At 39.0% G+C, this 16,460-nt stretch overlaps 1 protein-coding gene across 1 annotated transcript in view; it reads right to left on the reverse strand.

Annotated features, from left to right (window-relative positions):
- TTC29 (tetratricopeptide repeat domain 29) overlaps positions 1-16,460 on the reverse strand; it is a 201,379-nt gene that overhangs the window by 161,763 nt on the left and 23,156 nt on the right. Inside the window, exon 3 of the mRNA XM_065405709.1 lies at positions 9,152-9,375. Coding sequence (XP_065261781.1) covers positions 9,152-9,375 — 224 coding nt within the window. The remainder of the gene's footprint in view (positions 1-9,151; positions 9,376-16,460) is intronic.

The following is a 16,460-nucleotide window of genomic DNA, read 5'->3' on the forward strand; positions in this document are numbered from 1 at the left end:
CTGCCTAGGAGAGGAGCAGGCAGTCTGTCCCAGACCTTCATGGGGGAAGGTCTGTCTCTGGAGCAGGAGATGAGCACCTTGGACAAAGCAGTGCTGGGGAAGGGCAGAAGGAGCTGGGGAGCTCCAGCCAAGGAAAACCCCAGGCTGCAGGCCTTGCTACAAAGGGGCTGAGCGGGTGCACGGGGCCGAAGGGGAAGCGGCCCAGGGACAAAGTCTGACAAGGGGAGAGGAGGAGGGCAGGGAGGCTGCCGCTAGAGGGTCCCTGGGTTGGGACCCAGAGTAGCGGGTGGGCATGGGTCCCCCCCTTCCCCCTTGTACTACATCTGGCTGAGGAGGAGCATGGCCTGATACAGGCTGTGGTTGGCCCCTGTGACAAAGGGACTAGACTTTGAGGCTGCAGACGGCCACTAGAACAGGTGCAGACGGAGGGCTGCTGATAACTCCACACCCCTGGAAGGGGTTGAGACCAGAGCAGTGGGCACTGCTGGAGGGCAGTGTCCTGAAGAGGATGCCGCCGAGCGGGGAGCAACGCAGGTCCAGACACCAACAGGAGCAGAGAACGGACGGGACACCACCGGCAGAGGGCACCCCGCAGAGGACGGAGCTAATTCCCAGAGCAACCAGCGGGAGGCGCCACGGTGGTGAGACCCAATCCTGTCACAGCCCGTCAGCACTTCTCTTTCTCTTGCATTTGTGGAAGGCAGCTGAGAGAGAAACCAAAGAATCCTTGAAAAGAGGACCTGCTTCAGGCTGAGCTCATGGTGCCTGAGGACTCTGTATTGACAGCCTCATGTTTTGACACTACCTTACTTGACACCAAGGGAGTACTCACATTGGCTTGCTTCAATGAAATGAATTTCTCCGTTCCCAAGGGAATCCCCTGCTCCAACACATCAATAGGTATCTGCTTTGTAGCTGGGTTTTAGATACCTAAGACATTCCTGCCACCCATGAAGGGACCCCTAGAAGCTGAATTTGGCCTTGGCACCAGTAAAATTGGCCCTGGATGGCTCACTTCTTTGAGCTGATGTTCTTGATGCCAACGAGACCTTACTGCCTGTAGAAGACATTGGTACTAGAGCCCTGGACCTCTGTCTGGCACAAACTTGGCCAGGGGTCATCCTCAACTTGCCTGGCTTTGAAGCTGAAGGTAACCTGCGATCTCTATTCATAGGAACAGGCAGATCAATTGATATTGGATCCAGGGACTGGACTTATAAGCCTCTTTAGTGAAGAAGGCATGGATTTCCAGAGCCTGTGATTGCAGGCTCAATATGTGTAGGCCCTCTACTCAAGCACAATGAGAACAAGCAGCAGGTATATATATACCATAGTCACAGAGTGACTGGTCCCTTTAGGGGGGGAGAGGGACCTCAGGGAGGAGGGGCTAACTATACAACACACTAGAAATTAATGGCATTTTGGCTCAAAATCTCTCAGAATGGCTCGGGGCATAGAAGATCCCTACAACTGGCCTTTGAAAGGAAGCAACTCAAGTGGTTGGGGCCACACAGTCATGTTATAATCAGGCACTAACTATTTGCTACCACATGAGGGCATTTGTGTGTCCCAGTGGGCACTGCTTTCCAGATGGCTTCTGAAGATCATTCTAGAAAAGGAAACAAGCAGAGGTCACCTTGAAATAGTAGTAATAGTCACACACACAAAAATACTGGCTATTAATAGGTTTTTAAGTATAAGAATATAACACTACACATTATATACTAATTATATCAAAGTAAAAAAACCCTGAAACGTACCACAAGATACATAATATGCATAGACAAAAAGGGTACTACCAGAAAGACAAAAATGGGAAAAGGCGAAGGCGAGCTGAACTGTCAATTGGGCAAAGAGCCCTAGATATAGATAGGTTGCCTTTAAACTCTCTTTGTTACAAATTTCAAGGCAGTAATATTACGTAAAATTATGCAAATAACTTCAGGTAGCTGCCCTACAAATCTCAAGAGATGGAACTGACCCGAGGCTGACTATTGTTACTGCCGTATCTTTGATTGAATGAACTTTAATGTGACCCTCCAGTGACTATCCTGCCAGTGAATAACAATGAGAAATGCACAAAGACAACCATTTCTGTATAACTGTCTTGGACAGAAGCTGATCAGAGGGTGTTGGCGTCACAAGAAAGCACATCCAACAAAGATGGACTTTCAAAAGCCTTATTTTCTTCTAGATTAAAAAGCTTGGATTTTCAAATCTAGGAATGTACTGAAATTATTTTGACAATAACAAATGACAGCTGATTTAGTCAGAGTGAACTTTTACAACTTTTCCCATGAGGAAAAAATATTAGAAATTAGGTAACAATGATATAAAATCTCCCATAGAGGGGTATAATGACTGATCCACCCTATTTTTGTAAAATGTGTTCCTGCCATCAGGAAATAAAATATATATTAAATGTTTTATTGTTTATACTAGAATAGAAAACTAATACAATATTATCCTTTCTCTTCCAAAAACACTTATCAAATGGGTCATGATAGTACTGGCCAAGTAGCGAGATACCACATGGATGGAAAGGAGAAGGTTGAAAGAGTTGGATATGCAATTGTGAAACCACTCTTTCAATAAAGATAATGGTTTTGAATGAAGCAACAGAGAGTCCTGTGGCACCTTAAGACTAACAGATGTATTGGAGCATAAGCTTTCGTGGGTGAATGCCCACTTCATCGGATGCATGGTTTTGAATGAGAGATAGTGAAGAAAACACTTGGATAAGGGTTCAGATGGAGGGTCCCATAAGGCCTAGAAGAATTACATTTAGGTCTTAGGATGTGGGAGGCTTCTGCATAGGGTGATAAACATGAACCATAACTTTTAAAAACTGTCAAACAATGGAATCAGTGAACACTGTATGTTTGAAAAGGAGGGTGGCAAGTTGAAATGGCAGCTATATGTACTCTGACAGACCTGCTAGAAGCCAGTTCAAGATGGAGGATATAAACAAGAATCTTGGGGAAATAATTTTGCAATGGGCTGAGATTACAACTGGTTGGAAGTTTTCTGATTTGAAAAGGCTGATTTGTCGAAAGCAAAACATTTCACAGAAACATGTCTATTTTAATTAGTTATTTTCTTGAAAGAAAATTTGAAGGAAGTATTTCAATAGAGTCAACCTTTTGGAACAGAATGTTTACATTTTTCATTGCAAAATGACTCTCTTTCAATAGTTTTAATCTAAATTTTTAAAAAGTTAAAATAGGAACAAAACATTTTGATTAACCTGAAACTATTTTTTTTCTGGAATATTGTTTTGTGGGAAATTTTGAAAAAAAAATTACATTTTGAAATGGAAAAAAATTGAAATATTGAATTTTCCCATAAAATGAAAAATCCAGTTCCCACCAAGCTCTAGTTAAGACTTTGTTATGAAGCCAAGAAGAAAAATCTCATCTTAAGCTTCTGTGGAGCTATCTTGTGTGATGTGCTCAGCTAGACAACTTCCAAGTAGTCAGGTCAAAACAGCGATGGGATCTAGGTAAAGAATTTGTCCTCAATTCTGGCAAACTGGAGCAAAAGATCAGTAGCTGTATGGACAGATGCAGTAAGGCTGTGCACTAATGCTGTCTGGCTCAGCAAAGGGCTATAAGTATCACTGTAGCCACATCTTCCTTGGTTTTTCTTATGACTTTAGGTATCAGGGGGATGGGAGAAAAAGCACAGAGAAGATCTTGAGACCACCTTGATCACCACCTTGATAGATCAGTCCTTTAGCCCTCGTTAGATTGCGCCAATCACAACACATCTTCCACTCTTCTTGTACCCTGGCCTTCCTTCTCCATGTGTGACCATGTCTTTTCACGATAAAATCTTCCCATCTTTTTGGAGGTCGGCTGAGTGGTCATTTCAGTTGCCATGGGTACCACTTGGTGACAGCTGCAGTCCATCGATTATCAGTGAGCCTCGCTATATGCCTGGCCCATTGCATTTTATTATGCCTGCTCTCAACAATGACATCCTGCACGCCACTCTGCTGTCTGATCACTTCATTGGGGACTCGGTCGCAGATGGAAATTCCCAGAGTTCTTCTTTCCATCACCTTCTCCATGACCGACAGTTGCTGCTCCTCTGTCTTTGTCAGTGCCCATGTTTCGCTGCCGTACAACATTGCTGGCAGTACTGTTGAGTTGAAGAGGCTGGTGCATGTTGCCTTGTTGATTTTTCCTTGGAGGACATCCTTGATAGAACTGAATGTGTACCAACCTGCTTTCTTTCTTTGCAAGAGTTCACCATCCTGATCGTGGCGCATGTTAATTTCTTGGCCCAAATAGACATATTGCTCAACTTCTTCTATTTTCTCCCTTGATTGTTATTTGGGCTTTTGGCAAGGTATCAGACTGCATTAATTTCATTTTGGAGCAGTAAATTTTCAATATGACGTGGCTGCTTTTTGTGTTGAGTTCTCGCACCATTTTCTGTAGTTTGATAATATTTTCGGTGATCAACACACTATCATCCATGAATCTGAGATGGTTTAACTGCTCTCCGTTGATGCTGATTCCACCCTTCCAATTCATCCGCCTCATTACCATTTCGAGGCAGGCTGTGAAGAGTTTCGGTGAAACCTTGTCTCCTTGTTTCACACCTTTCTTAACTGGGATGCGAAGGGGAGTATCAAATAAAGTTATATCTGTAGCACAGTCAGAATTTGCTTCCTTTAATAGTTTGATATAGTTTGTGTCAATGCCCTGCTCTGCAAGAGCTTTCAACACTGCATTGATCTCTACGCTGTTGAACGCTTTTTCATAGTTGACGAAGGCAATACATAGAGGGAATTTGTATTCCCTTGAGCGTTCCAATAGCTGGTTTATAGTGAAAATATGGTCCATTGTGCATATTCCTTCGAAAACCTGCCTGCTCTCTCGGCTGCTTCTTGTCCAGACTCTGAGAATCGGTTTGTTACTATTTTGGTGAACAGCTTGTAGACATGTGAGAGCAGGCATACTGGACGATCACCCTGTCAAGGCTGTATCCCCACTTTGAACTTTAGGGTACAAATGTAGGGGCCTGCATGAGGACTTCTAAGCTAACTACCAGCTTAGTTCTGGTCCGCTGCCACCATTCCCTACCCTGGGAAGCTTTTAGAAAACCTTTCACCAATTCCCTGGTGAATACAGATCCAAACTCCTTGGATCTTAAACAAGGAGAAATTGACCCTTCCCCCCTCCTTCCTTTCACCAACTCCTGGTGAATACAGATCCAAACCCCCTTGGATCTTAAAACAAGGAGAAATCAATCAGGTTCTTAAAAAGAAGGCTTTTAATTAAAGAAAAAGGTAAAAATCATCTCTGTAAAATCAGTATGGAAAATAACTTTACAGGGTACTCAAACTTAAAGAGCTCAAAGGACCCCCCTCTGTCTTAGGTTCAAAGTATAGCAAACAAAGATAAACACTCTAGTAAAAGGTACATTTACAAGTTGAGAAAACAAAGTAAATCTAAGACGCCTTGCCTGGCTTTTACTTACAATTTTGAAAATAAGAGAGACTTGTTTAGAAAGATGGGGAGAACCTGGATTGATGTCTGGTCCCTCTCAGTCCCAAGAGCCAACAACCCCTTCAAACAAAGAGCACACACAAAAAACTTTCCCCCCCCCCCAAGATTTGAAAGTATCTTGTCCCCTTATTGGCCCTTTGGGTCAGGTGTCAGCCAGGATACCCAAGCTTCTTAACCCTTTACAGGTAAAAGGATTTTGGAGTCTCTGGCCAGGAGGGATTTTAGTACTGTACACAGGAGAGCTGTTACCCTTCCCTTTATAGTTATGACACACCCTTCTTGTACAGCAGAATGGTGTTGGACTCCTCCCAGCTAGATGGTATCTTCTGCATTTCCAGGTAAGGGTTTCCCAGAGGTCTTGGCCTCCAGCTCTTATCATTTCGATTGTCAGTCCATCTTTACCTGGGGCTTTTCCTTCCTTCATTTGGTGAACTGCATGTTGAACTTGGCTGACGAGGGCTGGAAGTACATGCTTGTTGGTCTGTTGAAGTGTTGGTACTGGGACATTTATCTGAGATGCGAACAGTTTGGTGTAGAAATCTTTGCAGACCGCTTCCATCCCTATTCTGTCAATTACTGGTTTTCTGTCCCTGTTCTTCAGCACCATTAATGTTGACCTGTACAGTGTCAATTTCCTTTTGCATTTTTTGAGGATTCTGCGATCTTCAGCCGTCTTTAAGAGCCTTTCATTTCGGTACTTCTCAAAGTCCTCCTGTAGTCTTCTTCTTATCAATTTGCAGAGGAGGGAGTACTCAAGTTTGTCACCATCATTTCATTTCATATTCCTCCACTTCTCTAGCAAGTTCCGCATTTCTTTCAAGATTCTTCCCTTCACTCTTTTCGGTCTTTCTCAGCTAATTTCACGCATTGCCTCAACTTATCAGTGAAGTTTTTATAATCCTCATTACCGTTATCTATAAGACTCCAGTCTTCCTTGGAAATATTTGCTTTCAAGATTGCCTCGTCGAATATTTTTGGCCACTGTCTCTGATTTTCCATCTGTAGTGCTTTCTTCTCTGCTGCAAAATCCTACCTCAACACCTGAAAGTGGCGCAGCAGTGACCCTGGCTTGTCTGACAGCGAGGATAGCGGAGTGTATTCTTCAGTAGGTTCAACTATGCTATTAAGGTGTCAGACTACCAACCCAGGGAGAGGACAGCTGTCCTCCTTCTTGAGGTTGGTTGCTAGCTAAATTGAGGAGATAAATGTGCCACTGACAGCATAGCTAGTGGGTGGATGAAGAAATGGCTAAAACAACACAAATAAATGGGCCCCAACTCCTAGTGAGCTCTTTGATCCATTCTACAATGGTGGTAGGGAGTTCAGTTGACGAGAGGCTGTCTTGAGACCAAGGGATGAGAAAAGCATCCTAGAGAGACCCTGGGCTGGCACTGTTCTGGAGCAGAAAAGGGTGCATTTGTTCTCGCTGGTGGCAAACAGGCCTGTCACAAGGGAGCCTCATCTGTGGAATACAGGCTTGAGAATAGAATACTTCAGCAACCACTCGTGGTTGGCAGAGTACGCGTCTGCTGAGGTAATCCACAAGATAGTTGTTTGTTCCTGGTAGATGAAGGGCTATGGGAGTTATCCCATCAAGATGGCACCATTTTCGGTTGCTTCTTGACAGGCACCCACTGCCTCTTGATAGAATATGTTTCAGTGCTGTTGTCTGCCAGTATCTGCACTTTGATTCTTTTCAGGATCAATAGGAAGCCTCTGCAGGCCAGTCAAATTGTCTGGAGTTCCAGCACACTGACATGGAGCAACAACCTTTTCCAGAACCAAATGCCTTGAATTTGTAGGTGCTTTAGATTGGGCCTCCAACCTGCTGTGGAGACATCTGTAATCAGTGTCATCATGAGAGATGGGGTACAAATTGGACACCTTTGCAGCTCTTTGGGCTTGTCCATCTATCCAGGGAAGATAATACAGGAGCTGAGTCTGAGAGGTGAGTGTCTATATGATGTCTGGGTTGGTAAACAGATCTCAGCCAGATTTGGAAAGGTGACATTTGGCAAGAGGTATCACATAAGTGCATGATACCATGTGATATATTAGTTTGAGCCAGATTGTTACTGTTGCAGGATTCTGCCTTCTCTTATGTGATAGTCTGAAATCGTTTCTAGAGAGAGGAATGCCTTTACCAACTTGGAATCCAGAAAAACACCTTTATTCGATGGCCTGAGAAGGAGTGAGAGATGGCTTGAAATTCATTCTCAATCTTAAGGAGTGGAACAGGTTGAGGACTGTGGATAAGAGACTGGATACTTCCTGTGGGATTTCCCTCTCAGAAGCCACTTGTCCATATATGGGTACACGTGTATTCCCTCCTGTCTCAGATAGGCTGCTACCACTGACAAGCCTTTTGGGAATACTCTCAGGGCTGCAGACAGGTCAGAAAGTAGAATCCTGTATTGACAGTGGTCATGTCCCACTATAAAACAGAGAGGGATTTTCTGTAGACTAGATGAATCGCTATATGAAAATAAGCTCTCTGAAGGTCAAAGTTCGGGGAAAGGATTAGAATCAAATAGAGCAGGCTTTGGTAATTTCTAATATCCATCAATATGAAGTAATCCTAAAACCATGCCAGAGAAAAATGGAAAAGGCAGCATCCAAAAAAGAGAGAAGGATGGTCTACAGCTCTTGACTAGAATGTCAAACCTCCTACTCAGATGATGATGCAGAGTGATGGTAGTAGAAGAGGGAGGAGAAGTGACACTTCCCCCTTAGGAGTATAATGAGAAGGCTTCTGTTGCTCCTTAAAAAAAAAAAAAAAAGTTTGCCCTGTCTAAAAAGTTGAGATGAAGAATGTTCCTTGTCAAAACCTTAGAAACCTTGTTTTAAGTTTTCCTACCCTAAATGATCAAAAATATAAACTGAAATTAGTGGAGTGTAATGGAAATCTTATATAACAGGGTTCCTGTAGAAATTCATCTACCTCAACTCCTATTATTATTCTGAAACATAAGAAAAAAAACACTTATTGCATGATCTAGTATTTACAGTAAAAGAATATTATAAATAGAATAGCTTAGTAAATTTATTTTTAGGCATCAGCAAAAATATACAGTAATTCAGAGTTATGGCTTCACAAACACCTTTTAATTCACAAATAAAGTGTCACTTCAGTGTATCATGTTGTACTTGACATATTTGCAATCCATTTTTAATTTTTCAGTTACAAATTCAACCATATTGAGCAGCATCTATGTTTTAAAATATCAGATTTATAAAATATTGATAGTGTAAAAGAATGTTTTAAAAGTTATATTTCTCTAGTAAAGTACAAAAATAGCTGTTAAAATCAATAGATAAAACAAAAAAATAAAGAAACTATGAACTGGGTTATAACTAAGATGTTATCAAGGCTGTAAATATATCTCAAGATTTCTAGTGACATAATACACTCTAGATGCTCTTTCCCAGTTTATTTCACAGAACCTCTCACTGTATCCGTGGTGTCGAAATTCAGAGTTACCTATCATTTAGTCTATAAATACAGCTTAGATGACTAAGGCTGAAATGTGCTAAGATGCAGTAATGTTTCAAATTCATACATGAAACAATTTAGACTCTTCCCTCAGGCACTCAGCTCCTGCTGTTCTGTTACCCACAGTTCCCCCATTTACCTGCTCGTTGGGCTGCCTCAGCCCTGGTCAGGAAATGGTGAAGCTGATCCAGCTTATCAGGCTGCTCCTCCAGGGACTTCTGCTGCCATATGGCTGACCCAGGCCCTGCAGCCTCCCTCAAGGCATTCCACTTCTGTATCAGAGTGAAGAGCTCAGAGAAGGACTTGTGATAACCCTGTCGCAGCATGTCTATGCAGATGTTCTTCTTGTATGAATTCCTGTAACTGGGAATAAGAAATACTGATTTTAGTCCTTTAAATCTGTATTATGTTCTCTACAATCCTCCCACACACACATAATTAAAAGATACTACAATGGTTTTCAAATGTAGACTTCAGAAGCCAACAAAGGAGAAGTGATATTTGAACCACTTATAATTGTAGGGTTTTTTACAAAATGGTTTTTAACTAGATCCTATACTATAGAACAGAATATAGCAATAGTGGTAATCTATAAGTACTTTTATTGGAACTGCATTACAAATATACTAGTGTTCTTCAACTGAAATCAGTCAGGACAGTCAAATGAGTTAATCTACATAGAAAAAAAAGGAGGTGCTGACATTAGTTCACTGAAACACCATAAGTTCTTAGTTAGCTTAAAAAGAGTGATCAGGAAAAAAATAAGCACATACTACATGTCAAAACAATGTACATGTTAAATAGTTTTGCTGGAGGTAATGGTGGATTGGTATTTGTTAGAAACAGAATCATCTGGGACTAGTTTAGTGATACAGAAATTTCATAGTTTTTGCCTAATTTTAAAAGCAAATGACATGTCCACAGAGATACAATGAAGAATTTATATCAAAGTTATTCCACTGATAAACATGGGTAAGATATACATATTAAAAAAGAGATGCATAATTAAATATTTTCAAGAGGTAATACATCTTTTGAGACATTATTTATGGACATAATCCAAATACTTCTTTCAAGTGGCATGAAACAATCTAGAGCCCAATACTAAAAACCTTTGAAGCCAATGGGATTGCTTGCATCACTAAGGATTAAACTCAGAAATAATGGTTTGCAGGACTGGGCCCCTAGTGTTGGGTAAAAATTCCCTCTCTATCCCACTAAAATGACAAACCTCCAGATTTTGTATTATGCCACTGATATTCCCAAACAATTTTTCCCATTAAAAGATTATCTTTTTTACTGCCAAATTTAACATTTACATTTAACAAATCAGAATAAGAATAATTCTAGCCTAGGAACAACTCTTCTTTCTAGCCATTTCCCTATTCAGGATTGGCAACTTTTATAGCCTTCTTCCAAAACTCATGATTATGGCTACGTTTTAGTCATGGATATTTTTAGTAAAAGTCACGGACACATCACGGGCAGTAAACAAAAATTCACGGCCCATGACCTATGCATGACTTGTACTATATACCCCTGACTAAATCTTGGGTTCCTTGGGGGGTGGGGTGGCCCAGGGGGTGCTGCGGGTGCTGGGGTAGATGGCACACGGTCTGTGACCCTGGCTGGTGCTGGGGGGCGGGTGGCAGTGCGTGGCCCTGGCCCAGGATCCCCACTGTAATTCACCTGTGGTTGTGGAGAGTAATTGGGGGGTGGGAGGAAATCCCACTGACTTCAGTGGGAATAACAGCGAACTCTAAATTAGTATAATTGAGCGTAGTGAAAGCAGTGGGGGGAGGGAAAGAGAAGTGAATGTTAAAAGTCATTTTGGAAGTAGAGATAAAATAACTAGCCATCATTTTAGAAAATATATAAAATATATTTGTAACTAGTCAAAACATTATTCAGTTCAATTGTAGGTTCCATCATAATTATTTGAACATGATACCAGTATTTATAGAGTAGCATAAAATTGCCCCAGCCAAGTATGCTAATCTCTTTAGACAAATACATTTTACTTAAGGTCAAAGCACATTTTCTCAAATGAGCAGTATCATTTGCAAACTAATACATTTACATGGAGGATGAAGTCAGTGGTGTAACTACAATTTGCGTCACCAATTTTCTATCAAAAGGCTATGCCAATTAACTAAAAGAAAAAAACTAAATTACAGCTGGAGTGACCTCACTGTACTTAATATATAGTTCTTCTCAGGGGAAGATAATTGTATAACTGTATATTGTACCAATAACAAGCCTACCTACAGTAATAACATTTCAACTACAGTATAATAAAAAATAACACTAGTTTATATGACAAAAAGTTACACTTAAAGGATAGAAAGTACTGTATGGAGCAGCATAATACTTTTGCCCCTTTAAATTACTGTAAAGCATTTATAAACGGATCATGCATGAGTTATAATGATCTTAAATTCACATTGTTGGGATAAATGTTACTAATGTAATCTAAGGGATCATCTGACAATTATACTGAAATTGTTTCAATTATCAACATGATTCCTGTTGAAAATGCCAGTGTTCTTTTCCCCAAACACTGTAGTAAAGCATGTTACTTTTTAACATGGATGTAGTGGAGACAAGGGAGGTAATCTTCTGATTACATTTTAAGATGAATTAACGATCCCTACCAACATTATTGTTTATATTCCAGCATATATTTCATTATAACATTATGTAGTGCACAGGAATAAACAGAGATACTAAATCAAATTGATCATGTTTTCAATAATTGACAATTCGTTATCAATTGCATAAAATATCCAACACATAGTTCAGTGATTTTTTAAAACTACTTGTGAACTTTTACCTGATGATTCTGCTTTTTTTTTTTTTTTAATAAATTTATGTTGATCCTAGTGAATCTTACTGCATAGTAAGATGTTATTATTTAACTATAAAACTTATTTGTCTACATTCTATCCATTCTGGTTTGAGGCTTCCTGTCAACATTTAGGACACTTCAAGACTCACTGAGAGTCAAGTAGGAAAAAAAATGAACTTTGATTCTAACTGTAATAACAATTTTTCAATAGGTTGAATGGTCTCTGGGGGCATCTACTGGAAATCTAGCAAAACTGCAGTCAGATCATGTTAAACAAGCAACTTCCACTGCAACAACATAGTACTTCAGAACAAAAGAAAAGTGCAAATGTTGGGTCAAATACACTGTTGGGATAAATCGGAACAACTCTAATGAAGTCAGTAGAGCTGCACTTCATACACTAATTGTGAATTTGACCACCGTTCTCAATGTCACACAAACAGAATGACCGTCAAAACCTGCAAATACTGCATGCACTGTTGGGCAAGCTATAATACCATGTGGACTTAGCACAGTATAAGCATGCATTATTTTTTAATCAGATGATTCACAAACTATGTTTAATTGCAAAGACTGTAATATGAAGATAAACATGGGGTTTTGCTTTCCTGGCGAGTGATCACCTAGAAAAAAACCTAAACAAGATTTCAGAAAGCATTTTTAAAATCATGAACTGAAAAATTGTTTTTAATAAATTTAGAATATAGATGAGCATTTTAAAAGCAATTTCCAAACAATGCTTTTATTTTCAGACAATGTAGTTTATTTTGTTTCTCAGTATATAAAGTTCAACAGATTAAGGGCAGAATTCTTAACATAAATCCATACAATTCTGAGTCTACCCTTTATCTGACCATACATGCTTCGATCTCCCACTGATGGAAGCCTGATGATGTCAATGGATTGTCCATTTATGTAGGATAAGGAAAATATTGGGATTGAGATCCAGCGGGTAGATCTGATTGGGAATTTTGCCCTTAGCCTGCTCTAGCAGTTATTGAAATATAGTATCTCATGGTTTGATTTTCAAAGTGTTGAGCATCTTCAGAAGCTACCAGTGACTTCTGAAAATTAGGAGATTACTCTGTAATAGCTGTTTATTTTGCATTAACAAAAAAAATTATATAAGGTAATTTTCATGCACCTTATATTATCACACATATGGTAGCAGCTACAAAAAACCCGGATATGTAAACTTAAAAGGCGCTGCTACTTTTAAAACACAAGGTATTTTAGCAAGATTTCAGATTTACATTTAATGTTATAATCATTTTAACTTTCTTACAATGTATAGCTATTTATACCTTTGTCTCTGTATAAAAAAAATAAAAAATTTAAAAGCTACCTAAAGAAATGCTTGTGTAAAGCTCATGTGATGCAGAAGATCTGGCTTAAACCCACAAGCCTTTTCTGATCTGCCTGAACCAGTATAAAATGAGGTTATTAAGTTGCACCAATATTAAAAACTCAAGGAAACTTGTAGTAAATTGCCCAAATCATGGTATTTCTCTTGTTATTCTATTGTACTCTTAAAAAAAATTAAATAATGCCCTGAATTCAGTTCAATATAATCCCAGATTTTTTGCTTTAACTTTCAAATTTCCTTGCAGTAGATGATGTAAATTAGACCGTTTCACATTTGTTAACCTATTTTTGATTTATTTTACCGTTTGCATTTTAAGAGGCCAAAAGAATTATACTTGTATTAAAATAATCACATTAAAAAATATACTGTGGCAGAGATACTTTTAATGGTCCTGACTCCCCACAGCTCACACCTTGGGTAGTCAATTACACCTCAGCAAAGTGGGTGAAAAATACTACCATTCTCATTTGATAGCGTTTCCATGTCAGGCTTCATATCTCTAGGTCTTTGGTATTTAATAAAAAAAACCACAAGAAAATGTCAGCTGGCAATTTTTCTAAACAGTCTACTGTAGTTAGTAAAACAAAGGATTAGATGCAGTAAGCAATGATAATATACAGTTTACTAAAAAGGCATAATTATTATAATGTAACATTATTGCACAGTGTATTAATTATGCTGACTTCACCATACACACAGAAACTGACAAAATAAAATTTCTATCAATCAATAATAATTGAAATTTACAGATAGGCAAAGAAAAAATGCCTCTTTTGAACTTGTTGAGTTTAATTTAAGGTATTTATTTTTTTATATTTTGACATGTGATGTTGACAATTTGTGTTTTAATGGTTATAAAGCTCTAACTTTTTGAATCTCAAATCTACTATCATTAAATAATTATTCCCCCCTTCATAATTTCCTGCACCTATAGAAATTTAAATAGATAAAATGAAAATTGATATTATCCATCAAAATTATAAAAAAATAAATCTGAATTCTTCCAAGCCTAATTATATTCTTCGCACCAAAACTGGGTTTCTTTCTTTAGCAGGCAAGTCAACATCTGGCAATAAAGTTATCATACAGATTAATATCCAAAATCCTGAAAAAAATCAAGATATTTTTGCTTGTTAAAAATAAATTGTTTAAAAAAAATCCCCAAATGACTCTAAATGTTTCAATACTTAGCTATACTTGAGATTTATGAAGCATGAGGCATTGGCTGTATGTCTGAGTATATACACAAACATATATACATATAAAAAAGAAGATGTGAAAACAGAACCACTCCATTAACATTTTAGAAGTATATAGCTTAAGTAATAATAAAGAATGCTATTTGGAAAATTCATAGAATCAAAAATGATGCATTGTTAAAACCTTCGGGATTCCACTCATAAGACTCAAAAGGGATAATACCTATAAGTCAATTATAAACAATTCTTCCTAAGAATGAAGAATTCCATAATACAAGGTAGTGAATTGCTGCTAAAATAAAGGTACACTTTTTTGTTGTGCATTCTTGAAGATACAAAAAGTTATCTAAATACTTAACCAAAAAGTAGAATTATTGCAGTGATTTAGTTTGACTGCCTATACATATGTAAAACTGAAATATTTCACCAATTCAACAAATATCTCAGACTGTAATGCTTAAAGCCATGTCAGACTGGTATAAGACCATGTACACATACCCTTGCAAGTCACAGGACCAAACATTTAGGCCCCAATCCAGCAAAGCACTTAGGTACGTACCTAACTTCAAGCATGCGTGTAATCTCACTGACTTCAGTGGGACTGCCCACATGCTTAAAACTAAGCACATCCTAAGTGCTTTGCTGGATTGAGGCTTAAAGGGCCAGTTTGTCCCATATATTATCATTGGAGGCTGGAACTGACCCAGCGTTATTTAACTAATACCAGAGACCCTTTCCCCTGTCATTCTCGTTCATCCTGGCTGCTTAAAATATTTCCCTTTCATTAAATTCTTACTGGATAGTAATACTTTAAATTGCAGAGTATATTAATTCTCATTAAATAGCAGACTAGAAAATACAGTAGATCCCATTAAGTAGCAATAGATAATTAACTTCCAAATCAGATATTTTTAGTCAGCAAGGTTGAGGATTAAGTCATTTATTTTGTGTTTTGTTGCAATTCAAATATAAAATTTGAAATATCCTAACATAAAAATATGAGTGTCAGTGAGAATTCTTTAATGAATACATATATCTGCCTCTCTTCCTTTTATTTAAAGCCACACTGCCACTTTAACATTACAAGAATAGAAAAGTTAATCAATTATAAACATCAAAGAATGATACTGAAGAAATGTTTTCAAATGAATACAATTCCTGTAATAATTAAAAATCATCAGTAATACATCAGTAATACAGGTAAATGGAAATATAAATTTAGAAATGTATTTTTGATATATTCTGTCCCTAAATATAAATGCTCTAAAAGCAGAACAATTAAAGATAAAAGTGATAAGCATAGGAAAATATTCTTCATGCACCGCAACATGTATCAGTGATCTTTAGCGAATATTTCAGGCACTGTCAGAGAAAATGTTATTCTCTTTGTTGATTTTTGTTGATTTTCTATGATCTTTGTTGATTTTTAAATGGTAATTAGGAATTCACTGTATCTTACGTTTAGAATGTAATGATTTTTTTCTCATTTTCCTGGAATTCAGGGATGTTCATTAATCAAAATTAATTCTAACTTGTGGTGTTGCATCCGAATTTTGTTATAGATCAGGGGTGGCCAAACTTACTGACCCTTCGAGAGCCGGGGTGTGCTTGCTGGGGCTCAGGGCTGAAGCCAGAGACAATGTTGGAGGGGGACACATGGGGTCATGTGCTCTTCCAGGTTAGGTTTTTGCCAGAGTTTGCTGGCTCAGCTTGGTAACATGGTGCTGCCAGGGCCCCTCTCTGCACGGCAGCTGCTGAAGCCAGCAAGCTGGGAGCTGCACCTTGGATAGAGGCAGCGGCAAGCAGCTGGGAGCTGCAGGGAGAGCCACTGCTTTTGCTGCTGCCTCTCCCCAAGGAGCTAAAGCAGAGGCCACTCCCTGCAGCTCCCAGCTGTTTGCCGCTGCCTCTCCATGCAGAGCTAACACCTGGGAGCTGAAGGGAGGGGCCGCTGAGGGAAAGAGGGGGGTGTGCCTCGGGGAGCATGACTCAAGCTGTTGGGGGGGGGGTCAAACCTTTAAATTGTCCCCCCCCCCCC

This window comes from Emys orbicularis, chromosome 5, assembly GCF_028017835.1.
Source record: "Emys orbicularis isolate rEmyOrb1 chromosome 5, rEmyOrb1.hap1, whole genome shotgun sequence".
Taxonomy (NCBI): domain Eukaryota; kingdom Metazoa; phylum Chordata; order Testudines; family Emydidae; genus Emys; species Emys orbicularis.